Source organism: Cetorhinus maximus, unplaced genomic scaffold (genome assembly GCF_964194155.1).
Source record: "Cetorhinus maximus unplaced genomic scaffold, sCetMax3.hap1.1 HAP1_SCAFFOLD_639, whole genome shotgun sequence".
Lineage (NCBI taxonomy): Eukaryota > Metazoa > Chordata > Chondrichthyes > Lamniformes > Cetorhinidae > Cetorhinus > Cetorhinus maximus.
This window is the reverse complement of record NW_027596581.1, coordinates 23112-50764: the sequence shown is the minus strand read 5'-3', so window position 1 is coordinate 50764 and position 27653 is coordinate 23112. Positions and strand designations below refer to the sequence as shown.

Below are 27653 nucleotides of genomic sequence, written 5' to 3'. Positions count from 1 at the left end.
TCTACCTGCTAGCAATCCATTCGTCCTTTCTCCCCTGACTCCATATTTTCTCACTTTATTCGGTAGCCTATTGCAAGAGGCATTGTCAAAGGCATTTTGAAAATCCAGGTAACTTGCATCTACTACATTACCATTGTCTACTGTCTCTGTTAACTCCTCCAAAAAATTCATAACTTTGGTCAAGAAAGATTTTCCCTTTTGAAATCCACGCTAATGATTCGTTTTTTTTGTTAGAAGTTCTTCCTCTCTCTAGTGGGGATTACATTATTTCTTCTAGCACCAACATTAAGCTGACTGATCTACTATTCCCTAGGCACATTCTGTCCCGCTATCCACCAGTCCTCTAGCACTACACCTTTTCCTCAAAAAAATATTTTAAATCTGCAGTAATACCTCTGCTATCTGTTCCCTAGATTTATTTTAAATGTGTGGGTGTGAAACTTCTAGGGCAGGGTTTTATCCTCTTTGAGTTTGATTCGATACCTTTTCTCTTATTTTAATTGCACTTACCTGAAAACTTAGATCATCATTCAATATCATATCTACCTGTTCCAGCTCCCTGTTAAACACTGAAATTAAGTAATCATTTAACTTATTTAGAAAAATATACTTTATTCATAAAATATCTGAAAGGATGTTACAAAACATTTCTAAATCGCCATCACACAAAGTGCAATCAGATTAAACTTTTACACATGGATCACAAGGTGCTTCAATACAATCAATGAATATTACAATCATTTCAATCTGATCATGACAGTCAGACAGTGCAATGGTATTGGAATTATCAACCTACATCATGTTGCACTCTGAGGTGCTTCAATACAATAATGAGACATTTAGTATTCACTACATACATTCATTGTGAGCCATACAGCCAGAGGGGTCGAGTAATCATTTAATCTTTCTGCCCTGTCTCTATCCTTATCTGTGGCATTATCCTATCTATCCCTTAATGGTCCAATTTCCATTCCAGCCTCCTATTTTTATTTATGTGCCTGAAAAATATTTTATTTTTTACCTTCCTTTTCAGAGTTTGATGGTTCAGAGTGATATCAAATAGTTGAATTTACATATTAAAGTGAAAATTAAAGGAGAATGAAAGGCTATGTGAGGAGAGGGCCATGTAAGATCTAACAGGAGTGGAAAAGCATAGAAAAATAGTAGCAGGAGTAGCTCATTCGCCCATTGAGCCTCCTCCACGATTCAATATGATCATGCCTGATCCTCAATCTCAACGTCATAGTCCAGATCTCTACCCAGCCCCTTTAATGACTTTACTGTCTAGATATCTACCTATTTCCTTCTTCAACATATTCAGTGAATTGGCCTTCACAGCCCTCGGTGGCAGAGAATTCACCACCCTCTGTGCAAAGAGGTTTCTCCTCATTTCAGTACTGGATGGCCTACCCTGTATCCTAAGATTGAGACCCCTTGTTCTAGACCTCGCAGCCAGAGGAAACATCATTCCTGTATCCAGCCTGTCCAGCCCGGTCAGAATTTTACATGTTTCGATGAGATCCCCTCTCATTCTTATAACTCGTGTGAATACAGGCCTAATCGACCCAATGTCTTTTCACACGACAATCCCAGGAATCAGCCTGGTGAACCTTCGCTGCACTGCCTGTATGGCAACTTTTCTTTCTCCGCTCAGGAGATCAAATCTGCACACAATACTCCAGGTGTGGTCTCACCAAGGCCCTGTATAGCTGCAGGAATACATACTTTCCCCTTTACTCAAGTCCTTTCGCAACTGCTTGCTGCACGTGCATGCTTGCTTTCAGTGATTGGTATGCAAGGACACCCAGGTCCCCTTGTACATCAACATTTCCCAATCTGACACCATTTAAATAATAATCTGTCATTCTGTTTTTCCCACGGAAGTCGATAACTTCACACTTATCCACTTTATACTACATCTGACATGTATTTTCCCACTCACTCAACTCGTCTAAATTGCCTGGAAGCCTCTAAACATCCTACTCACTGCTCACATTCCTGCCTTCAAGAAGCCCCCGACCATTTGTGCATAAGTCTGCTATGTAAAGTAATTGAAGTTGGGCAGGCCATTTGGAATTCCATTGTCAAGTGGGTACTGTGTTAATTTGCTGGTTTTTTTTAAATTCTAAAATCTATTTTGTTCTGTTGCCTTAAAGTGGGATGTGTAGCTGGGAATCAGGTTAATATTAGGAATGTTAGGAGTTTGTATAGTAGTAAGTAATCTGTAGTCTGATTTATGTGTTTGAAATCTTTTATTTTGTTAATAAATACTCAAATTTAATTTTTAAGTCTTAGTGGACTCATTATTTCTGACCTTAGTGCACACATCTTCTCGTAATAAATACAAATTGTAAAACCATCGTGATTGAGCAACCAAATTTCCCGTGTGGATGTGGTCCGCCTGGGACACATCATCTGCCTTGTCATAACACCGACCCCTTGGAAACCACACTGTAAAACTACTCCAGCCTGAAAAATAGCCAATCACCATACCTGTTTCTGCTGCTGAGGCAAATTCATATTCATTCTGTCACTGTCCCTTTTATCCCATGGGCAACAAATTTTCGTGTTAGCCTATTATGTGACTTTTGTCAAATGCCTTTTTTGGAAGTCTGGAAATACCACATTAGCCATGTTACCCTATCAATCCTACCTGTTATCGCATTAGAAAAATCAATCAAGTTGGTTGGACACATTTCTTTTGAAATGGCTTTCCTTAAGTACTCCACACAATTGTCCACTTGTTTTTTAACTGTGCCCAAGGTTATCACTTCTAAAAGCTTTCCCAGCACAGGGGTTAAACTGTCTTAACTGGAGCTGCTGGATTTATTCTTAGACCATTTCTGAACAAGGATAAAACATTTACAATTCTCCAGTCCTCTGGCTCCTCTCCTGTACCTAAGGGGATTGGACAATTATGGCCAGTGCCTCTGCAGGGAAGTTTAATAGAAAATTTAGTAGAGAAGTACAAAATCATGGAAGGTTTTGAGAAAATATGGAGAAACTGTTTCCAGTGGCAGAGGGTTCAGCAACCAAAGGATACAGATATAAGCTTTTGCTTAAAAATATCCAGAGTGAGATTAATACAGATTTTCCCGCAGCCAGTTATTATCTGGAATGTACTGCCTGCCAGTGTGGTGGAAACAATATTCAAAACTAACTTTCAAAAAGGGATTGGTTGTGGGGGAAAAGGAACCGGACTGGGACCAGTTGAATAGCTCTATCAGAGTGCCTCTCTATACAGAGGGGGCTGACTGACCACAGTCTGTGCATTGTGATTTTATGATTTTGCATTGCTTCCCACCTGAAGCAGGCTGGCATTCCCACGGCACATCCAGGTCCCTATCCACGGTAGCGATGGCTGAAGTACCAGGGTAAACTTCAGGACCATTTACAGGCAACTGTCACTCCATTTACTCCAGCAAGAAGCTCTTCAAATCATCCAGGTGAATTTGGAATGGGGGCTGTAAGGAACCAGACTATGGACCAATGTGTAAATAAAACAAACAGCATGTTTCATTTCTGTTTCTCAGATTTAATGATGAACTGTGTCCTTTTTGAGAAAATTGCTTCTATTCCATTCATTTTCAGGTTCTTCTGGTTGAAGAACCAATTTACCAATGTAATTATGGACTCCCAATGTAAATTATAATTCTATATAAAAATGATAATATGAAAAGGTTACATGTACAGAGTTACATATTTTTAATAAAATAGGTAACTACATACTAGTGATTTAAGGACTATTTCACTGACAGGGAAAGTGGTGAGACAGAGCAGACAAACCAGAGATAAATGATAACTGTGACTCCACTTTCTTTTTTGGCAAAATATACTTTATTCCTAAAATATCTAAAAGAACATTTCAAAATGACCATCACAGAAATTGCAATGATATTCAAATGATCATGTTGCACTCGGAGGAGCTTCAGGACAAGAGAAAGCCCATGACAAACATTCTAATGCAGCAACTGAACTACTTTTCACGTGGTTAACACTGCCTGTTAATGGCATACATACCCGATCAGTTCACACATCACGTTCAATACAGACAGACTATCAAATGAGTATTCACAACAGTGTCACATCATTTACATGCTCAGTCTCAAAGCACGTTCACATTTTAACGTAAAACAAACCGGAAACACCCCTCCAATTTTATTACAGAGTACCCACTTGGATGTGACAGTCTGGGCAATATTTACAGGCGTGTACCAACCCAGTCCAGTTACTCAGTGTTATTGAAACATGGTGAGAGTTTGAAGAAAGTCAAGATGACAGTTTTATCGCGATGACAAGAAACAAACCAATTAGAGATTAACATAAACAGAAAATGATGGAAATACTCAGAAGGCCAGACAGCATGATAACGGCACTTGCTCACTGCCTGAGCCCAAATTGAAGACAGACGAGTATCACAGCAGCAGCTGGTCTCCCACCTCCCCTCCTACCGAAAGGAAATATCAGACTCACTGCTGAAAACCATGACAGCCGAAATGTCCATGACCGTGAAGAAGGGAGAGAATTCGGGAGGTTTGGGGGTGGAAATCTTGACAGCTGCTCATGCAGGAATAACACTCACTCCTGGGAATTTATACAAAGCGGGGAGTTTTGTTATTTCCCCCACTTCACTTCCTCTCCCTCTTGTGCTTTTCTCTCTCTCTCCCACCCTCTGGAGAAATTATTTCCTGGACCCCCCGGGAAAGACTCCCCGGACCCCAGTTTGAGAATCACTGAACTGATTCATCTCAAACAAGCTGATGTCCCACCACCTTCCGCCTGTGGAGCAACATTACAGGCAGGAAGGTCACCGGGTTCCTGCAGTTCACAGCTCATTCTACCCAGTAAGTTCTTCTCTACAATTGAGCTTCTATTTGTTTCTTCTCTCCCCCTCCTTCTTTCCCCCAGCCCTACAGAGGTCCTCGCTGATCTTTCAGTTCCCAGTTCCCACACAGGGTTTATAACCGGAATGTTAACCTGGCTTCTCTCTCCACCTGTGACTGAGACCCACACCCATCAGTTTACAGCTGGCAGGAGGCAGGGAGACGGTGTGAAATTATGGGATGGATCTGTTAGTGACCTTGAATCCCGCAGATTCTCAGCGGGGCCGAGTTTTTCCCGTCGTCATTCGGTCCCGGGCGGAAGATGGGAAAGATTCTCCCAGTGAAAGTGTGGGTGAAAGTGTGGAGATGGGACATGTTGTCCGCATTGTAAAATGACACCTGTCCACCCTCATAGTCCAGGAAAACCCCGATCTTCCGGGGATTCACACTCGGGGTGAGGGGGGTCCGTGAGGGGGAGGTGGCGGCTAAATAACCAAATCCGGGAAACAGCCTCACAACCCACAATCCGGACTCGGGGATCAGGGAGATTCTCCCTTTCCTGTTCACAGACTCTCGGGCCACTCCGAGCCACCACAGAGTCTCCTCCCCCACCTCCACCTCCCAGTAATGTCTCCCTGATGTGAATCCCTCTGATCCCAGGACACAGACCCAGGGATCAAACCTCTCCGGGGTTTCAGGGAGCGGCTGCCGTTTGTCTCCGAGTCTCACACTGGTCCGGTCCTCAGACAGGATGAGCCGGGGATTCGCTGTGTTCAGATCCAGAGTCAGAGAGGCTGGAGCTGGGGGAAAGTTAAAATAACACAGTCAGTGATTTAGAGAGAGGGGCTGGGGAGGGGGAGAGAGTGTGAGGAAGGGGGAGAGAGAGAGAGAGAGAGGGAGAGAGAGAGAGGGAGAGGGAGAGAGGGAGAGGGAGGGAGAGAGAGGGAGAGAGAGAGAGGGAGAGGGAGAGAGGGAGAGGGAGGGAGAGAGAGAAAGAGAGAGGGGGAGAGGGAGCTGGAAAGAGATGGAGGCGGGGGGGAGGTGAAGTTGAGGAGAGAAAATGGCAGCAGAGGAGGGAGCAGGAACGTGGAGAGGGAGAGTGTGGGTGGACTGATGGAGAGGAAGAGGTGGCAGAGAGTGAGAGCAGGAGGGTTTGAGAACATGGGAGCAGGAGAGAGAGAGACCAGCATGACAGAGATTGGGAGAGTGGGTAAGAAAGAGAGGGTGGAGTAAAGAGAGCAGGGGATGGTAGGAAGTGTGTGGGGATGTGAGAGTGAGATGAAGGGGTAGAGAGTGCAGGGGGGCAGGGAGAGTGCGAGGGTGAAAGTGAGATGGAGGGGTCTAGAGTGCAGGGTGGCTGGGAGAGAGGGTAGATGTGAGAGAGAGATGGAGGGGTAGAGAGTGCAGGGGGCAGGGAGAGTGAGATGGTGTGAGAGAGAGAACGAGATGGAGGGGTAGAGAGTGCAGGGGGGCAGGGAGAGTGTGATGGTGTGAGAGGCAGAACAAGATGGAGAGGTAGAGAGTGCAGGGGGCAGGGAGAGTTTAAAGGTGTGAGAGAGAGTGAGCAAGAACTGGAGGGTGAACGCAAATCGGGCAGAGTGAAAAAGAGAGAAGGGGAGGGCTTACAAGGGTGGGAGAGAGAATGTGAAGGTCTCAGAGAGAGTGGGAGACTGCTGAGAATGTGAACGAAAGCAGAACGGGGAGGGGCGAAAGTGCAGAAGAGGAAAGGGAGAGCGTGGGAGGAGGGGAGGGCTTGGGAGAGGTATAGCGGAATGATGAGGAAAGGGGGAAGGAGAGAGAGTGTCTGGATCGGTGGAAGAGAGGGCGAAATGGGCCTGACAGGGACAATGGGTGGGGAATGGAGGTAGAGGGCGGGAGGGACTGATATTAGATCGAGCAGGAGCATTGTTGAGAGGGTGAGTGCATGGCAGGAAGAGGGAGAGTGTGTGTGGAAGGGGAGAGAGAAAGATTGTGGGAAGGGCAGAGGTAATAATGAGAGCAGAAGTTACAGAGGCAAAGAGAAAGGGAGAGTGGGAGGTGAGTGAGAGAGTGTGGGGACAAGGGGAGTGAGAAAGTGTGGGTGGAGAGAAGGATGGGTGAGAAGAGGGAGAGCATAAGGACGGGAGAGCATGAGTGACAGGGTGTGCAAAGAGATAGTGACGCAGGGAGAGAGAGAGTATGAGAGAGGGAAGAGAGATTGTGAGAAGGAGAGCGGGAAGGGGAAAGATAAAGCTTGGGAGAAAGCGGGGAGGAAACAGCAGGCTGGAGAGAAAGAGAGCTGGAGAGAGTAGGTGGGGAGTGATACTTCTGCGAAACAGGTATGAAAGTGTCACCACACAGATTGTATACAATCTGATCCTGTAAGGTACCAAAGAAAATTAAATTACAAGAACGCTATGATTAGGAGCAGGGGTAGGCCATTCGGTCCCTCAAGCCTGCTCGACCATTCGACGAGATAATGGCTGATCTGATTGGATATATTCAATGACCCAGCCTCCACTGCTCACCGGGGAAGAGAATTCCAAACACTAACCACCCTCTGACAGAAAATAAATTCTCCTCATCTCAGTCTTAAATGGGAGACTCCTAATTTTAAAACTGCCCCCTAGTTCCAGATGTCTCTCCAAGGTAAATGTCCTCTTGGCACCCACCTTGTCAAATCCCCTCAGCGTCTTACACGTTTCAGTAAGATCACCTCTTATCCTTCTAAACTCCAATGAGTAAAGGCCAAACCTGTTCAACCTTTTATCATAAGATAATCCATTCATCCCAAGAATCAGTCGAGCAAATCTTCTCTGAACTGCGTCTTATGTAAGTATCTCATTTCTTAAGTAAGGAGAGCAAAATGGTACACAGACTTCAGATGCAGTCTCACTAAGATCCTGTACAGCTGTAGCAACAATTGCATAGTTTAATACTCGATTCCACTTGCAATAAACATGAACATTCCAGTTACCTTCCTAATCACTTGCTGTACCTGCAATTAATTTTTGTGATTCATGTACCAGATTGTCCAGATCCCTCTCTACTGTAGAGTTCTGCTGTCTCCCTTGGTACATTGCGAGGCCAGACCCCAAAATGTGTTACAGTCCCAGGCAAGACCCTCAAATTTGGTTATCATCTGCTTAGTGACCATTAACTTTTTTATGTTAGTCGACCAAATTTGAAATCCCAGTTGCTTACTAACAGGATAAATCCATAAGATTCCATGTTTTGAAACAAACAGAAGAATTTTACTAAACAAGAGTCAACAATGCAAACAGATAATATTATCTCTTATATTCTATCATAAAGAATTAACATGAGGTAAACATTAATTAACAGGAAAACTGCGGTCGAACACACCACAAACCACATGTTTAATGACAGACACGTGCAAGGCAAATCACATGAACCTGCTCATAATCTGCCCAAATGTCAATTATCACCATTAAAAACCCCCCAGAATAATGGAGGATCAAAGGACAAATATCAACAAGGAACTGCAACACAATATTTTTAGTTAAAAAAAAAGTACAAGAGAAATTAATGGGACTTAAAGGAGATAAATCCCCTGGACCTGATGATCTACATCCCAGAATGTTGAATGAGGTGGCTGTAGAGAAAGTCGGTGCATTGGTGGTCAACTTTCAAAATATGAGACACTCTGGAATTGTTCCTGCAGATTGGAAGGTGGCAAATGTAACCCCACTATTTAAGAAATGAGGAAGAGAGAAAACAGGGAATTACAGACCTGTTAGCCTAACATCAGTCGTAGGGGCAATGCTAGAGCCTAAAATAAAGGATGTGATAACAGGACACTTAGAAATAATGGGAAGCTTGGGCAGAATCAACATGGACTTGATGAAAGGGAAATCACGTTTAACAAACCCCTGTTGGAGTTTTTGGAGGATGTAACTACGAGAATAGGGAAGGGGTAACTGGAGGATGTCATTTATTCAGGTTTTCAGAAAGCTTTAGATACGGTCCCACACCAGAGGTTTGCAAACAAAATCAGAGCAAATGCAATTTGGTGGAATTTACTGGCATGGATTGAGAACTGGTTTATGAACAGAAAACACAGAGTAGAAATAAATTGGTCATTTCCAGGTGGACAGGCTGTGACTAGTGGGGTATCGCAAGGGTCAGTGCTTGGGCCCCAGATATTCACAATCCATATCAATGATTTGGATGTTGGGGTTAAATGTAATATTTCCAAGTTTGCAGATGGAAGTGTCAGTTGTGAGCAGGATGCAGAGATGATTGAAGGAGATTTGGAGAGGCTCAGTGAGTGGGTGAAACTGTGGCAGATGGAATTCAAGGTGGAGAAATGTGAGGATATCCACTTTTGTGGGAAAAACCGAAATGTAGGGTATTTCTTAAATGGAGAGAGGCTGGGAAATGTTAAGCATAAAAGGGACTTATGTGTCCATGTTCATGAGTGGACAAAAATGTGGCAGATGGAATTCAAGGTGGAGAAATGTGAGGATATCCACTTTTGTGGGAAAAACCAAAATGTAGGGTATTTCTTAAATGGAGAGAGGCTGGGAAATGTCAAGCATAATAGGGACTTTTGTGTCCATGTTCATGAGTCACTGAAAGCCGGTACAGCAAGGAATTTAGAAGGCAAATGCTATGTTCGCCTTTATTGCAAGATGATTTGGTTACAGGAGTAAAGGTGTCTTACTACAATTATATATAGCCTTGGTGAGACTGCATCTGGACTAATATGTGCAGCTTTGGTCTCCGAACATGAGGAAAGGTATATTTGCCATAGACTGAGTGAAATGAAGGTTCACAAATAAATTCCTGGAATGGAGGGATTGTCCTGAAGATGCAGAAAATTTGGATTTATTTTAAAGTGCCAGCTAGGACCAGCATCTAGGTTGCCAAAGCATACACAGACAATCACAGCCTTACATGAAAGCTAAAAACTTGTACAAAGGGTTCAGCTGTAAATTTGCAATTAGGAAATGGGAGACACACATGGGCAGGGACTCAGGATGACTCGATCAAGACATGGGGAAGGCCATTTAACACCGTCTGATAGCCTTGAACCACACCCAGTCAGCCCCCGTAAACCTTTTGTCTAGAACAAACGCACATTCTTTGTTCTCTCCCAAAAGGACAATGCCCAGTATCTGCACTGCAATTACTGTACAAGAACACAATGATCAGATTATTGTGCTGTGGCATTTGTCTAACTAGCACCATTAAGTTGTAACTGGTAGTAAAAAATATATTAACTGTGCTCAGTTGAATCTCGGTGGAGAAGCGCCTGGATTGCCCAGCGTTAGCTGCCCACATGTGTAATAAAGGAACCACTTGAATATTGCATCTGGACTCCGAGTGTTGAAATTTTGTACCAGTGTATTCCTCGGACCTTTCAGTCCTGTGAGCAAAGATTAAATAGACGGTTCCTTTGCTCTCTGGAGTTTAGAAAAATGAAAGGTGATCTCAGTCAAACATACAAAATTCTAACAGGACTTGACAGGATAAATGCAGAAAGGATGTTTCGCTGGTTGCGGTGGTGGGGCGGTCGAGAACCAGGGGACACAGTTTCAGATTAAGGGGCAGGTCATTTAAGGCCAAGATGAGGAGGAATTTCTTCACTCAGAGGGTGATGAATCTTTGTAAGTTTCTGTCCCAGACGGTTGTGGAGGCTCAGACATTGGGTAAGCGCAAGACTGAGATGGATAGTTTTCTACATATTAAAAACATCAATGGATAAGGGGATAGAGCAGGAAAATGGTGTTGAAGTAGAGAATCAGCCATGATTTCATTGAATGCCAGAGGGAGGGCTGGACGATCTACTCCTGCCAAGAGCAGTTCTACTCCAGTATCTTGAAAGGGTTAAACAATTTTAGTTAGAATTGCCTGTTAGTAACAATAAAATATAAGCAGAACAGCAGAACGGGAGAATAGCAGATGTGTTTCAGACAGAAGAAGAAAGGAGATGGGCAAGGCAGGAGAACAAAGAACAAGTTCAGGGAGTGAGTGGGCATTGAAGTCAGGAGGCACAGACTCCTGGACAATCAGCAAGAGATGGTGGTCTTGCGAGGATGAGAACAATGTCGAGTGTCTGTACACACGGGAAATAAGTGACAAAAGCCGAAGGCCTCTTTAAGCATGTGATTGTGAATTGACAAGATTAGATTACGAGTCTGTGACAAATTGTGTATAAAAACAAGATTTCGCTGTAATCTGCACAGCTCGGTCTTGGACTGCCCAACGCTGTCTCTCCCTGCATACACTTGAATCACTAATGAAAGATCTTGGCCTGTACCTGCATCTCCTGGTAGTTTGTAAGGCAAATTATAACATGCCGACAGCAGTTCCACTCCAGCATCTCAACACAGGCACGGTCCCAGCTCCTCAGCTGAGCTGCTGCACCAACTGCTGCTCCCAACTCTTTAAACTCAATACAAATGAACACAAATGGTTGTTAACTGACCTTTGAATTCTCCTGTTAACCTGTGATCTCCCAGCAGGGTTCAGCCCCCTTGCCCTGAGACAGGAACTGAATGTATCAACCCTTGGGACATTCTGAACCTTAAATGTTACAATCTCCAGACAACACAAAGGTTATTCCCACAGGTGTGAACTTACAATCGCTCCACACCGAAAATACACAGTCAGAACTCCAACAATATAGTTTTAATCATCCTCTCTATTAAAATAATACATTGCCTTGATATTCTTCCTGCCAAGTGGACAAGTTGATGAATTTGGACATTATAATCCACCCGCTAAATTAACTATCAATTAATCTATCTAAATCCTTTTGTAGACTCTTCATGTGCTCTTAACAAGTTAAATTCTTAATATCTTTGTGTCATGAACAAATTTAACTACCATACATTCGGTCCCTTCATCCAAGTCATTGATATAGATTGTAAATAGTTGAGTTCCCAGCGCTCATCCCTGTGTCACTCCACTAGTTACAGCTCAGCAACCCAAACACAAGAGCGGGATTGGGAGAGAGAGAGAGAAAAAACGTGTGAATATAGAGAGGGGAGAGGGAGGGGGAGGGGAGGGAGAAAGGGTGATGAAGGAGTGAAAGATTGGGAGGGGTAGGGGCGTGGTCAGTGAGTGGACAGAGTGGAGCCAGAGTTAGCTGGAGGGGACAGTGACAATGGTGGAAGGGGAGGGCTGAGATGGTGGAAGGGGGAGGGGAGAGAGGTTGGGAGGTGGAGCGGAGAGAGAGCATGGGATGGGGAGGGGAGAAAGAAAGCTGACGGGAAAGGAGGAGGGATTGCGAGGGACAGTGTGCGGGACAGGGAGGACAGGGAGAGTATCGGACCGAGATGAGGGAAGAAGTGCGGAATGGGGAGGGAAGACTGACTGGAGGTAAGTGAGTGAGAGAGGGGAAGGATGGGGAGTGGAGTATGTGTAGGAATGGGCGGAGGGAGAGAACAAAGTCAACGGGAAGGGAGGTGGCGGGGAGCAGGGGACCAGGAAAGTGAGATGAGAGAGAAAGCAGGAAGGAGGTTGTGAGGAAAATGTACAGGGTGGTGGTGGGGGGAGGCAGAGGGAGCATGGGAGCAAGAAATCGAGGAAGGGAGGACTGGGGGGGTGGGTAGAGGGAGTGGGTGGCGAGTATAGAGAGTGGAGGAGGGGAGAGAGCAGAGATGCGGGAGGAGCAAGTGCAGATTTGGGTGGGTGATATTAGGGAGACAGTGGGTGGTGAGCATAGAGTGTGAAGGAGCCAGGCAGCAGTGGGAGGGGGGTGGGCATTGTGTCATCCAGCGTGGACAGGAACATTGAGGAGCTGAGAAAAAGACTGCTGCCTCCCCCATCTCCATATTGTTATCAGGAAAATAAATGTGCTCAGCTTTTCACTGTCGCCCACATCCATGTCCAGGAAACCCAAGGCTCAGGGCTTGAGTCTCAGGACATCCCAATTATTGGAAAGACTCCAAAACAGCACCAACATTAGCAGATGGATGGCGCCTAACGCCTGTTTTCGTAACTGTCCTAGTCCCTTAAAAACATCCGAGCCCAATTATGAGTTGGACTAGATAACGGAATCTTCTCGCGCAGAAGGAGGCCATTCAGTCCATCGTACTTGTTCAGGCTGTCCAATTTAATCGTCTAGTCCAGCTTTTTGCCCGGAACCCTGCATATTAGTCCATTTGAGAATATGTTCAATTCATTTTTGAAAGTTCCTATGAAATCCACATTTTCAGACAATGAATTGCAGATCATGAACATAGTCTGTGAGATTTCATGTTTGCTCATTACCCCTCTAATTCTTTTGGTGATTATTTTAAATCTTAACCTTTAGTTACAGACACACTTACCAGAGTAAACAGATTCTCCTGATCTGCTCAATTAAGCCCTCATAATTGAAATTCCTGCATTAAATCTCCCTTTAAACTTCTCTGTTCTAGAGAAGCTTATCCAACTTATCCAACGTTACCAGCTTATCCAACTACCCTGTAAACTGAAGTCCCTCATCAGTGCTATTGTGCTGGTAAGTACCCCCTGCACCCTCTCCAAGGACTTGACATCCTTCCCAAAGTGTGGTGCCCAGAAATGCAGAAATTACTCCTCCAGAGGCCTATTTGAAGTGCTCATCGGTGCAAACACTGCACCTGAAACTGCTCCTTTCTATACCCGTGCACTTGCACATGAGGGACAAGTTCACTATCCTGATTTTCTAATCCAGAAGGTGATCAAGAGTCACCAACAGATGCTCCAAGGTGACATAGAGACACATGGGGTGAAATTTGTCATGGACGGTTGTGTGACTTGGACAACACTGAAGTAGCAGCTCGGAACACATTCCTCTCAATATCTGTATCCATTAACTCCGATGGAGATTGATATTGAGCACGATGTAAGCTGGGTTACTGATTTACTGTCTGATTTTCACATATTGCGTTACCATCCAAACAAGGTTTACTCTTTCTGAAACTCTTTTTCAACTGTTTAAAAATAAAGACAGTTTTAACTAAACACACAGACATTTCAGGACATGTCATTGAGGTGATGGCTCACCAACAGGCACTCCGTCTACAGCAACTTTCATAGACAATGGCCTCTCTGGATATGTGTGAATAGCTTTCTTACTGCCTTTTCAAGATACAGATATTACATCCATAGCTGGCATACACCTGGAGATATCCACTGCTGAGAGCAGAAAATGACCACATGCAGGTGGAGGGATTGATAAGGCATGAAACACAATTGGATGACCCGAATCAAGTTATTAACTTATATATCAAGGGACCAGGGTCAGAAAGGGATATAAAGCCACAGCCACAAGGACAGCCAGGAAAGCGTGATGTGGTCAGTCACAGGAAGTCGTGCAGGAGAAGTCATTCAGCAGAGTGACCACGTGGGAATGGGCTCCGACATGCGGATCTCACTGAACAACTGGTGTTGGAAGTGTATATTATTGCATGTTTGGTTAATAAATGTTTTGAGGGGTTGTTTAGGTTGGGCCTGTACTCATTAGATCTCAGGGTCGGGAGAGCATGTGGCGGTGGATCAGAATAATGCCCAGTGGAATGAAGGGAGGTTCAAGGGTGACAGAGGGGAGTGGAAAGCTGATATTGGGTGGGTTAATGTGATGGGGGGAAGTTGGTGGGTGGCAGGGGGAAGGGTAGAAGTTGGTGGATGAAGTTTGGAAGGTGACACTCACCATTCTTCAAATCTGACGTTGACCACGCAGTTAGTCAGTAAGTAAGATGCCTCGAAGTGGGAGCAAGGTCTTTTTGGTGGGTGGTGATCAAGGTCGGCAGAAATGGCCGACGAAAGGAACACCCTAATAATTATGAGGTAACTGGATGTCATCCATGTTCAGTCGTGTTCTCCCCTCTATGGTGAAGCCTACACGTCAGCAGGTTTATGCCCATCTCATCACATCGAGATCCCAGCAAGGTATGGAGCTTCCTTTCATTCTGTCCATTCGCCATCAGCTGCAGTCAGAGGCAAGGATGAATGGAGAGCGAGGGGTGGAAGCCTCCAAGGAGCACGGGTGGTGGCCAACTCATGACTCCAAAAATCCATCCCCCCAGCTGAATGGTCATGCCTGACAAGGGCTCATGTGTTTAGTCTTTCTATGTTACCAAGGCAATGGTCTCTCTGTAGGGACTCGAGGGTAGTGGAGGGTATTAAAGGAACTATCTCGGTGATTGCCGGGCAGGATCCTCAGGGACAAGGGATACCCCCAGCAAAAATGACTGATGATGCCAGTTCACCACCCGCAGAGTACTGCTGAGGAGATACAATGATGGCTATACCCCAACCAGGTCCCTGGCTGAGCAGGTGATTGAGCTCCTAAAGATGAGGTTCAGATGTTTGGATGGCTCAGGCAGTGCTTTCCCATACTGAGAATGTCTCAGATCATCATTGTCTGCTGCACCCTGCACAGCCTCGTGATACAAAAGGGGGATGTGTTGCCTGAGCGAGACATGGGGAAACAAAATGTCTGCTCCGATGAGAAGGACAATGAAGGGGATGGGAGGGCCAGGATGTGGCCAAACCACATGCAGAGGCTATAGCTGGAATATGATGTGGTAGACAGGCCCATACCAATCTGATAGTTACCAGATTCCAGGCAGAGTAAGCTTCCGGGACATTTGTTGAACTTTTTGGTTTTCTATCCTTTGGAGGCTGGAAGGCCCCAGCACCTTCTTGTTTACTGACCATAGATTTCTCAAATGTACCTTTATTTATGAGAGCAGAATTAAATTGCAGTAGTGACATCTTCCCTGCAGTTGGTTTGAGCCTTGCATGTGCTCAACTATAATAAAATGCTGAACCCTGGCGCCAAATGCGCTTATTAGGATCTGCACCATCTCCTGCAACCTCAGGCACCTGTAAGTAGAATTGTGATTTCAGCAATGCACTGACAACGTCCTGAACACGACAGATTGGAAGGAATGTCAAATCTAAACTTTCCAGAGATGCACTATCCTGATTGGGCATTCTGAATACACTTGTGTGTCACTGACTGAAAGCTGACGCATTGGTCCCAAGTGAAGCCCTAGATGGGTCCATTATTAAAGAAGTTCAAGGCGGGGGTGACCTTCAACGCCACCAGCATTGGATTCCCTCCAAGCCCTTGTGGCCGCAGCTCATTGTGGAGAAGCTGGCAGATAGATCCCGGGATCTACGAAGCCACCTCCAGCATTGCCTTTCACCCATTTGTGGATAAGAGCACCGCCTGTGATACACCTGTGGTCAGGCCAATGGCCGCCATCTTGACTTCCCTGAGGCCGGTTCTTGCTAACCCTGACACCTGCTCTCAAAGGGGAGCCGACCTAGCAGAGAGCTCTTTCAACTATAACCAGACAGGGAGGAGCAACATGAGAACGTTTGACCCCTATAAATCGCTGCTCCATGCATATTGATGAGAGATTATCATGTTCCTGCCCCCCCCCCCGGTCACCACTCACACATCATAATCGCATATCCCTTGACATGTTTATCATGCCAACAAGTTTAGGGGTTACTTTGTAGTCCACTCACTGAGTGCCTCACCTGCACTATGCATTGCTGAGGTGGAAGGCCCCTGACCCTCCAGTCACAGAGACCCCTACAAGTCTGAGTCTCAGATGGACTTTCGCTTAAGTGGAAGACCGTGATCTGTCATTGTTGCACCCACAGTCAAGGAAAACTTCTTTCCTGCATGGACCCTGCACAGGACAGTTAAAGCTGCTGATCATTCACATGGATCTCCTCACAGTCCTCAGCACAGGTCCAATCGACACTCCCTCTCCTCGTGCTCTAAACAAGCAACGATCCTTCAATGATATCCAATGCACTTTGGTTAGACACATGGCAGCATGATATCATCGCAATAACAGAAACCTGGCATACGGAGGGGCGAAAATTGCAGATTACCATCCCTGGATATAGAGTTTTCAGGCAGGGTAGAGAGGGGGATAAAAAAGGTGGGGGTATAGCATTATCGGTTAAAGAATCAATGACAGCTGAAAGGAGGGATGACATCCAAAATGAAGCATCAAATAAGGCCCTATGGGTGGAGCTCAGAAAGAAAAAAGGGGCAGGCTCACTACTAGGAGTGTACTCAGGCCCCCAAATGGTGGAATGGGACAAATATGTAGGCAAATTTCTAAGTGCAAAAACAATAGGATGGCAATATGTGGAGGCTTTAGCTACCCTAATATGAATTGGGATGCAAACAGTGTGAAGGGCACGGAGGGCACAAAATTCTTGAACTGCATTCAAGAGAACTTTCTTAGCCAGCACATAACAAGCCCAACGTGAGGGGGCGCAATTCTAGATTTAGTCTTAGCAAATGAACCTGGGCAAGTGGATGAAGTAGCAGTGGGTGACCATTTTGAAGATACTGACCATAAGACAGTTAGATTTAACACCATTATGGAAAAGGGCAAATAGAAAGCAGGGATAAAAGTTCTAAATTGGGGGGAGACAAATTTTACAAAGCTGAGAGGTTAATTGGCGAAAGTGGAATGGGTAGAGTTATTAGATGGGAAAATGTTGTCAAATCAGTGGGGGTTATTCAAAAGCAAGATTCTATGGGCACAGTGGAGACATGTCCCCATAAAACGAATGGTAATACTGACAAATCTAGAGCCCCCAGGTTACACAGAAGCAGACAGGTCAAGATGAAGCAAAAAAAGAAGTCTCATGGCAGTCACAAAAAGCAAGTCTAGAGGAGTATAGAAAGTACATGGGTGAAGTAAATATGTAAATTAGGAAAGCAAAGCGAGGATTTGCAAAAATGTTGGCAGGTAAAATCATATAAAACCCTAAGGAGATTTGCCAGTACATTAAGAGCAAAAGAATAACTAGAGGAAGGGTAGGGCCTATCAGAGATGTACATGGTAACCTGTGCGTTGATGCTGAGGACGTGGGCAGGGTTCTCAATGCGTACTTTGTCTCAGTCTTCACTAAAGAGAGGGATGATGCAAACATTCTAGTTCAAGAGGAGTAGTGTGAAATATTAGATAAAATAAGTATAGTGAGAGAGGAAGTAATGGAGGAACTGACATCCTTGAACGTGGATGTATAACCAGGACCACATGGATTGTATCCCGGGTTGTTAAAAGAAGCCAGGGAGGAAATAATGGATGCCCTGAGGATTATGTTCCAATCCTCACTAGAGACAGGTGAGGTACCAGATGGTTGGAGGTCTTTGAACATTGTACCATTATTTAAAAAGGTTGTGAGGGATTGGCAAGAAAATGATAGGCTGGTCAGCCTGACTTCAGTTGTGGGCAAATTATTGGAATCAATTCTGAGAGGCAGGATAAAGTGTCACTTAGAAAGGCATTGATTGATCTGGGATAGCCAGCATGGTTTTGTAGGGAAAGATCATGTCTTACTAACTTAATCGAAATTTTTGAGGAACCAACAAGGAGGATTGATGAGGGTAGTGGAGCAGACATTGTCCACGTGGATTTTAGTGATGCATTTGACAAGGTCCCACATGGCAGACTGGTCAGGAAAGTGAGATCATATGGGTCACAGGGAAGGAGGCGAGTTGGATCCAAAATTGGCTCAGCAACAGGAAACAAAAGGTCATGGTCGATAGATATTTTTGCAAATGGAAAATGGTTTCCAGTGGTGATTGACAGGGCTCAGTGTTGGAGTCCTTGCTGCTTGTTGCATATATTCATGGTTTGGGCGTAAATGTGGGAGGTATGATTGGGAAATTTGCTGATGACACAAACATTTTCCCTGTAGTTGGAAGTGAAGAGGGTAGCTGTTATCTCCAGAATTATATCAATGGTTTTGTTGAGTGGAAAAATTGAATTCAATCCGGATAAGTGTGAGTGATGCATTTGAGGTGGGGCTGAGGAAGTGAGAGACGTTGGCGTGCATGCCGTATATCCTGGAAGGTGGCAGTACAAGTGGGTACAGTGGTCTAGAAAGCATATGGAATGCTTTTCTTTATTGGATGAGGTATTTAAGTCCAAGGCAAGAACGTTGTGATGGAACTGTATCAGATGCTGGTTACCACAGGGCACAGATTTACAGTGAATGGTAAAAGGATTAGAGGGGAAATGAGGAAAATATTTTGCGCCCAGAGGGTGATGGGCATCTGGAAGTCTTGGCCTGGTTGGTGATTTAGGCTGAAATACTCAACTCATTTGAAAGGTACCTGGATCTGCACCTGAAGTGTTGTAAACTGCACAGCTATGTACCAGGAGCTGGAAATTGGGATTAAAATGAGCGGCTAGTTTCTTTTTTCTTTGGCTGGTGCAGGCACAATGGCCTGAATGGCCTCTTACTGTGCCGTAACTTTTCTATCATTCTATGGTTGCAAACCTTTTATGTGAGGCCTACTGCCACCTTTGATAATGGAGATAAAGTAGACGGGCACACCACCAAAATCTCCATGTGCGGTCGACAAAGGATTTAGGCAAATGCACAAACATCTCTTTAATATTACACCCAAATCCCTCTTGCAGTCAAGAATAATGTGCAGCCTCTGATTTTCTACTGTTAAGAAGACAGCGTAGAGCTTCAGTCTCTTAGCCTTAAAACTGCATCCGTGCCACTCACATAGCAGATTTAACACTGATTGAGTACTCGTGGCAACCACCACATCTCACATCAGGGCAACAGCTGCAGGAGAAACAAAAACCTTGATGATCCATCTTGGTCTCCTTCCAACGTTACCAATGTCATAGATGCCAGTCTTCAGCTGAGGCAACTGACTGCACATGATCACAAGTAAGGGATGAACTCACTGGATACAGCAAAGGCAATGGACACTAACAACATCCCAGCTGTAGTACTGAAGATTTTAACTCTGAAATTAGTGACACAAATTGTTCCAGTCGACTTACAACACAGCCATCTGCTCGACAATGTGGGAAATTGCCCAAGTATATCCTGCCGACAAAAAGCAGGACAAATACAATGCAGACAATCAATGGTCCAACAGCCTACTCTCAATCTTCAGGCAAGTTGTAGAATGTGATGTTGACAATGCCATCAAGTGGCACTTACACAGCAATAAAATGCTTATAATCCTCTGTTTGCGTTCCACCAGAGCCACTTGAAATCGAATCAGTTAGATAAAAATGAAATAAAGATGGACAGGTGATGTGTTGCAGTTGCAGCAGGTGGGGACCAGAGGCTACCCGTCTGATTCACGGCAAACACATCTGCAGTAAGTGTCTGCAGCTTGAGGAACCTCAGCTCCGAGCTGATCCACTGGAATCCGTGATTTGGACAGTGCAATGCACTGGAGAGGGGTAAAGTTACCAGCACATTTTGTTCCAGGAGGCAGTGACACCCTTAGGCATTCCGATTTGTTCAGTGGTCAGGGAAAGGGAAGAAAGTCAGGTTAGAAAGTCCAGCCTTTGCAATTGCCCAACAGATTCAAAGCCCTTGCACCTCATGTGGACGAGAGCATGAATGCAGGGAGGATGAGCAAACTGACTATGGCACAGTGGTGCAGGAAGCTATCCAAATGCAAAAAGGAATGTCATTGTAGTAGGGGACAGGTTAGTTAGGGGGATAGAAACTCTTCACTTCAGTCAAGTGCATGCATTCCAAAGGCTGTGTTGCATGTCCTGTGCCAGAGTCAAAGTAATCCTCTCAGGACTGGCGAGGAACTTGGAGTGGGAGGAAAAGCATCCAGTTCTTATAGTCCCCGTGGATACTTATATTGATAGGACTAAGAAAGAGGTTCTACTGAGAGAGTATGTGCAGTTAGGCACTAAATTCAAAGGTAATAATCTCTGCCTGAGGCATCAGCTGATTGGCATGGAGTGAATACGATCAGAGAATTGGATGTGTGGCTCAAAGATTGGTGTTGGAAAAATGTGTTTCAATTCATGGGGCACTGGCACCAACGCTGGGGAAAAAGTGAGTGAAACTATTAGAATGGCCTTCACTTGAACCACGCTGGAACCAGTGTCCTGGCAAATTGTACAACTAGGTCTGTGGAGAGGACTTTAACCTAAAGAGTGGGGGAGGGGGAGGAATTGTTCATGTGTGGAGAGGTTTTGAACATCCATGAAGGCCCTGCCTTTTCAACTTCACCCCACACCTGAGGTGTGGTGACCCTCAGGTTAAACTCAGCACCAGTCATCTATCTCTAATGAGAGTGCAGCCAATGGTCCTCTGGGACAATGTTGACTTTCACTTCACAGTTTTCATTTCCTTACTTAAGGGAGTTATATTTATGTCTTCGAAGCAGTTCAGGGAAGGTTCGCTAGGCTGATTCCTGGATGAAGGAGTTGTCTGATGAAGAAAGTTTGAGACATTTAACCCTATACTCTTGAAGTTTAGAAAAATTAGAGGTGATCTTAGTGAAACATATGTGATTCTGAGGGAGCTTAATAGTGTTGATAGTGGGAGGATGATTCCTCTTGTGGGGGTATCTAGAAGCAGTGGACATGGTTTATAAATCAGGGGTCTGTCTCCCTTTTGAGATAGAGATGAGAAGGAATTTCTTCTCTTTGAGGGATGTTAGCCTTTGGAATTCTGTTCCACATACAGCAATGGAGAAGAGACTGTTGTATAGACTCAGGGCTGAATTAGACATAATTTTGAACGACATTGGAGTTAAGGGCTATAGGGAAAAGGGAAAAAGGGCAGTTAAAGCCACAGTTAGATGAGCCATGATCTTATCAAATGGCGGGACAGGTTTAATGGGCCAAAAGGCCTCCTGCTGCTCCTATTTCTTATAATCTTATGATGATCATACGACCACAACCCCTCACTGGAGGAACGTTGGATTTCCTGTTTCCCTCACACCCCTGGAACTTTGGAGCTCATTTATTTCCTTCACAACTGGAATTATAGTTAGGAAAATTAATATAAAAGTTTTACCAGGGTCAATGGAATTGATCATTTCCCTCCAAGCTCTGTACTGTAAAGGTCCTATGAACTTTCCGATAGACAGGTCTGCAACATCTGCTACTGAGAGTTTTGGAGTGTCATCACTAATCCTGTAAATATCAAAGAATTAATGCTATAAATTGATCCCATTTGAGCATTTTAGACATGATTTAAATGGTGAAGCTACCCCAAAATGCATATCTTTCAGCATTTTTAATATTAGAACAAATGTGATAGGAAGTGAAATTTCTCTCTATAACTGAGCAAAAGATAACTTGGAAACGCAAGGGCAGAGGATGGAAACACTCATGTCCTGCAAAAGGCCCACAGCCTGATAACAAATTAGTTGCTTGTATATCACAGATCACAGGAGAAGATAAACATTTAGCCTGTCCACTTGCTCTATTACAAACAAAGCTTGTAGAATAAAAGCAAAGGTTGAAAACATCAACCCAACTCTCCGAGACACCTGCGCTCCTCTACTTCTGGCCAATTGAATATCCCTGATTTTAATCACTTCACCATTGGCAGCTGGACCTTCATCTGCCGAGGCCCTGAGCTCTGAAATTCCTTCTCTAAACCTTTCTGCCTCTCTATTTCTCTTTCTTCCTTTAAGACATTTTAAAATGTACCTCATCTTTGGTATTAATATCTCCTTTTGTTTTGGTGCAAATATTGCTGTATATCTTAAAGCACGTTTCTGCTATTGCGTTGATCTTTTTCATCATTCACAGGGTGTGGGCTTCGCTGGATAGCCCAGCATTTATTGCCAATCACTAACTGTCCCTTTAGAAGGTGGTTGTGAGCTGCCTTCTTGAACCCCTGCAGTCCAAGTGGTCTAGGTACACCCACAGTGCTGTAAGAGAGGGCGTTCCAGGAATTTGATCCAGTGGCAGTGAAGGAATAATGATATAGTTCTAAGTCAGGATGGTGAGTGGCTTGGAGGGGAGCTTCCAATTAGTGGTGCTCCCACACATCTTCTGCACGTGTCTTTCTAGATGGTAGCAGTCATGGATTTGGAAGGTGTTGTCTAAGGAGGCATGGTGAGTTCCTGCAGTGCATCTATTAGATGGTACACACTGCTGCCACTGTTTGTTGGTGGTGGAGAGAGTTAATGATTGTGGATGGGGTGTCAGTCAAGTGGGCTGCATTGTCCTGGATGATGTCAAACTTTTTGAATGTTAGCGGAGCCGCACTCATCCAGGCAAATGGAAAATTCTTCATGCTCCTGAAATGTGGCTCGTAGGTGATGGGCAGGCTGAGTTACTCATCGCAGGATTCCTAGCCTCTGACCTGTGCTTATAGCCATTGTCTTTATATGGTTAGTCCAGTTCAGTTTGTGCTCAATGGTATCCCTCAGGATGTTGATAGTGGGGGATTCTGTAATGGTAATAGCAAGCGACGGAATATCAAGTGGCGATGGTTAGATTCTCTCATGTTGGCGATAGCCATTGCCTGGCACTTGTGTGGGGAAAATGTTACTTGCCAGTTGTCAGCCCAAGCCTGGATATTGTTTAGGTCTTGCTGCATTTGGACATGGAGTGCTTCAGTATCTGAGGAGTAACAAATGGTGCTGAACATAATGCAATCATCAGCGAAAGTCCCCACTTCTGACCACTTATGATGGACGGAAGGTCAATGATGAAGCAGTTGAAGATGGTTGGGCATAAGACAGTGCCCTGAAGAACTCCTACAGTGATTTCCTGGAAATGAGATAATTGACCTCCAACAACCACTAGCATCTTCTTTTGAGATAGTTATGACTCGAACCAGTGGAGAGTTTTCCTCCGATTACTATTGACTCCAGTTTTGCTAGGGTTCCTTGATGCCACACTCGGTCAAATTATGTAATGTTCAGTCACTCTCACCTCAGCTCTGGAGTTCAGCTCTGCTGTCCATGCTTGAACCAAGATTAAAATGAGGTCAGGAGCTGAGCAACCCTGGCAGAACCCAAACTGAGCGTCAGTGAGAAGGTTATTGCTTAGTAAGTGCCATTTGATAGCAATGTTGAAGACCCCTTCCGTCACTTCACTGATGATCGAGAGTAGACCTACGAGGCAGTACTTGGCCAGGTTAGATTTGTCCTGCTTTTTGTGTACATGATATACCTGAGCAATTTTCCACATTGCCGGGTACATGCCAGTTGTACTGGAACAGCTTCGCTAGGGGTGCGATAAGTCCTGGAGCACAAGCCTTTAGTACTATTGCCAGAATATTGTCAAGCCCCATGGCCTTTGCAGTATCCAGTGCCTTCAGCCATTTCTTAATATTACGTGGAGTGAATCAAATTGGCTGAAGACAGGCATCGGTGATGCTGCGGACTTCTGGAGAAGGGCGAGATGGGTCATCCACTGGGCACATCTTGCTGAAGATGGTTGCAAATACTTCAGCCTTAATCATTTGCACTGATGCGCTGGGCTCCCCATCATTGAGGGTGGGGTATTTGTGGACTCTTCTCCTTACGTTAGTCGATTAATTGTCCACCGCCATGCAACGCTGGATGTAGCAGGACTGCAAAGCTTTGATCTGATCCATTGGTTGTGAGATCACTTATCTCTGTCTATCCATTGCTGCTTCCGCTGTTTGACATGCAAGGAGCCCTGGGTTGTAGCTTCACCATGTTGACACCTCATTTTTAGGCATGCATAGTCCTGCTTCCGGCATGCCCTCTTGCACTCTTATTCAACCAGGGTTAATTCCCTGCCTTGGAGATAATAGTCGAGTGCAGGATATGCTGAGCCATAAGGTCGCAGAGTGTGGTTTAGTACAAATCTGCTGCTGCTGATGGCCAACAGCGCCTCATGGATGCCCAGTTTTGAATGAGGGTATCATCAGTCTGAAGGCAGGAGTTCATCTCCACAAGGACTGTGCAGTGGTCCCTCCTACTGCTGCAGTCATAAACAGATGCATGTGCGGTAGGCAGATTGGTGAGGATGAGATCAAGTACGTTTTTATCCTCTTGTTGGTTACCTCATCACCTGCCACATACCCAGTCTAGCAGCTATGTCCTTTGGGACATAGCCAGCTCGGCCAGTAGTGGCGCTTTATGAAAAAATCATTCATGAGATGTGGGCATCGCTGGCTAGGCCAGCATTTACTGCCCATCACTAATTGCCCTTGAAAAGTTGGTGGTGAGCTGACTTCTTGAACTGCTGCATGCCATGTGGTGTAGGTACAGCCACAGTGCTGTTAGGGAGGGAGTTGCATTAACGAGTCACTCTTGGTGATGGTCATTGAAGTGCCCGATCCAGTGTGTATCCTGCACCCTTGCCACTCTTGGTGCTTCTTCCAAGTGGCGTTCAACATGGAAGAGTACTGATTCATCAGCCAAAGAGTATGTGAGGGAGGGGTGGGGGGAGGGTGTTGGCAAACGGGTTGCTACGTGGTCATCATCAGTATGTTTCCTTGCCCATATTTCACCCGATGCCATGAAACTTCATCGGGTTCTGAGTCGATGTTAAGTACTCCCAGGGCAACTCCCTCCAAATTTTATACCACAGTGCCGCCACCTCTGCTGGGTCTGTCTTGTCGGTGTTAAGGATACAGGTCAAAGTTCTACACTGGAATCAAAACAAAACCTGTTCCCACTTAACATGTGACTGTCTCGGTTTGGTCAGGAGCCTTGCAGGGACGTGGATGGTCGACACCATGGAAACATGGACGGTGTGGCTCTCTCGGGGTCAGTCGGAAGGCCACAGCCGCACTAACAGCAGTCTGCAGCCTGCAAGTGAGCACTTCAGGACTGCATGGCATCTTACAATTTAATACAATCATGCGGACCAGTTATAAGAAATCTAATTTAACATCTGCAATAAAACATGTCAACACAATAAAAGACTAGTGCTTAAACCATAAGCAGAGTTATTGTCGCCCGATGAACGGCACTTTAATGTTGCGATTGTAAGTAGAAAAGAAATTCATAACAAAACCTTTCTGAGTTATTTTACCAAATTGTGCAGAGTTTCAGCAGAAAACATGTCCTACCTTCTCTTCCGACAAGCTTCCTCCTGAAATAAATGAATCACGAACAGTGAGGAGAACAGTGACAGATTTAGAATCATAGAAAGTTTACGGCACAGAAAGAGGCCAGTCGGCCCATCCTGTCTGCGCCAGATGAAAAACAAGCCACCCAGCCTCATCGCACTTTGCATCATTTGATCCCCAGTCCTGCAGTTTACAGCACTTGATGTCAATATCCAGACAGCTTTTAAATGAGCTGAGGGTTTATGCCTCTACTACTCTTACAGGCAGTGAGTTCCACATCCCATAACCGTCTGGGTGTAAAGGTTTTTCATCATCTTCCCTCTCATCTTTCTATGCACTTTAAATCTGTGCCCCCTGGTCACTGACCTCTCTGCTAAGTAAATAGGCCCTTCCCCACCCACTCTATCAGGCCCCTCACAATTCGGTATATCTCAAATCTCCCCTCAGTCTCCTCTGTCCCAGGGAGAACAACCCCAGCCTTTCCAATCTTTCCTCATAGCTGCAATTTTCTAGTCCTAGTAACATCCTTGTAAATCTCCTCTGTACCCTCTCTAATTCAATTACTTTTCTGTTAAGAGGTACCCAGAACCGCACACATTTCAGGAGGACATAAACAGGGCGGCTGGTGAAATGAGCAGACTCAGAGCATGTTAGATTCAACACGGAAGTGTAAAGTGGTGCATTTTGGCAGGAAGGTTGTGGAGAGTCAAATATATGGAACTCAACATCAGTCCCGCTCACAGACACAGTGACTCTCACACACCGTACCAGACACACCCACACACTCACAACATGAACTGGAACTGGATTACAATGGGCGGTCCAGGTGAAAATTAAACTTGGCAACGCGGAAATAATCACAAAGCAAGTGTGAAGATCAAGAAAACTGATTCTCTGGAGGTTACAGGTATTCTCGGGAATCTGCAGACAATGTGGAAGCCGATTATTTCGGGGAGACCGCAGAAATGTGCTTAACTCAGTTTTTATTTATTCAGTAAATTCGATATTTATTCCACAGTTATCAGTTATTTTGTGACTGTGTGAAGTTTCATTGAACTGACCCGCAATATATTCCCTCACCTTTAAAAATATCAACTCGACCTTTTGCTCCGTCTGTTTCTGCAACTTTGAGAGCTTCTCTTCAATAGAATTTAAATTCTCCTCAATCTCTCGAAGGTTTTTCTCCATTCTTTCTAGAATCCTCTCCTCTTCTTCCCTGAGATCTCTGAGTAGTCGCTGCTCTTTCTCAGTGAGAATCTGGTGCATTTTAGTGAACTCGGATGTGATGTGGGTCTGCAGACTGCTCGACCGTTCCTACCAAATGAAATGTGAAACATAATTAATGTCTCGCGATAAAGGGAGCAAAACTGACCGAGATCCCAGAAAACCAGCACAGGGAGACCTTACCCTGACTTCGGAAATCTTCCGCTTCTGTTTCTGTTCCGTTTCTAGAACCGCCGATTTCTTCTGTGTGAGAGAATCTAAGGAAGATTTCAGCTGACCCTGGGATTGGGAGAGAAAATCACAGAATTGAAGTGTTAGACCATGAAAATATGATAAAACTATCAACTTAGAAAATATATCCCCTTTTACCTTGTAGATTTCAACAGCTTCTTTAATTGGTAGGAAGCGGTGCTCTCTGTGTTCCCGCGAATCTCTACAAATCACACAGATCAATTTCTTGTCAGTTTCACAAAACAGCTTCAGTTCTTCCTGGTGTTTCTCACAGTGAAGTTTGCTTTCCTTCTCTTTCAGATCCAGCATTAATTTTCGAACTTTCTCGGCCAGATTCGCTAAGGCCCGATTCGCCCTGAGGTTTCTTTCCGGAAACTCCTCTCTACATTCCGGGCAGGAGTTTTTCTCCTTCTTTTCCCAACACTGGGTGATACAGGAGCGGCAGAAGTTGTGTCCACACTGCAGTGTAACCGGATCAGTGAAGAAATCAAGGCCAATGGAACAAATTGCCTCCTCGGTCAAACTCTGGACCTGTTCTCTGAAAGCCATGTTCACACTCAGCACTTCCTGATTCAAACCGCTTTCAGTTTCGATGTTGCTGCCGCACACCCT

At 44.9% G+C, this 27653-nt stretch overlaps 1 protein-coding gene across 1 annotated transcript; it reads right to left on the bottom strand.

Moving 5' to 3' along the window:
• Positions 1 to 4713: 4713 nt before the first annotated feature.
• LOC144674372 (zinc-binding protein A33-like) lies at positions 4714 to 27605 on the bottom strand. Its single transcript, XM_078535774.1, has 6 exons — positions 27180 to 27605; positions 26994 to 27089; positions 26667 to 26900; positions 25587 to 25609; positions 21594 to 21712; positions 4714 to 5623 (listed from the first exon to the last, which is right to left on the bottom strand). The coding sequence occupies exons 1-6, from the start codon at positions 27588 to 27590 to the stop codon at positions 5073 to 5075; spliced, it is 1434 nt and encodes a 477-aa protein (XP_078391900.1). The 5' UTR covers positions 27591 to 27605; the 3' UTR covers positions 4714 to 5072.
• Positions 27606 to 27653: the final 48 nt, after the last annotated feature.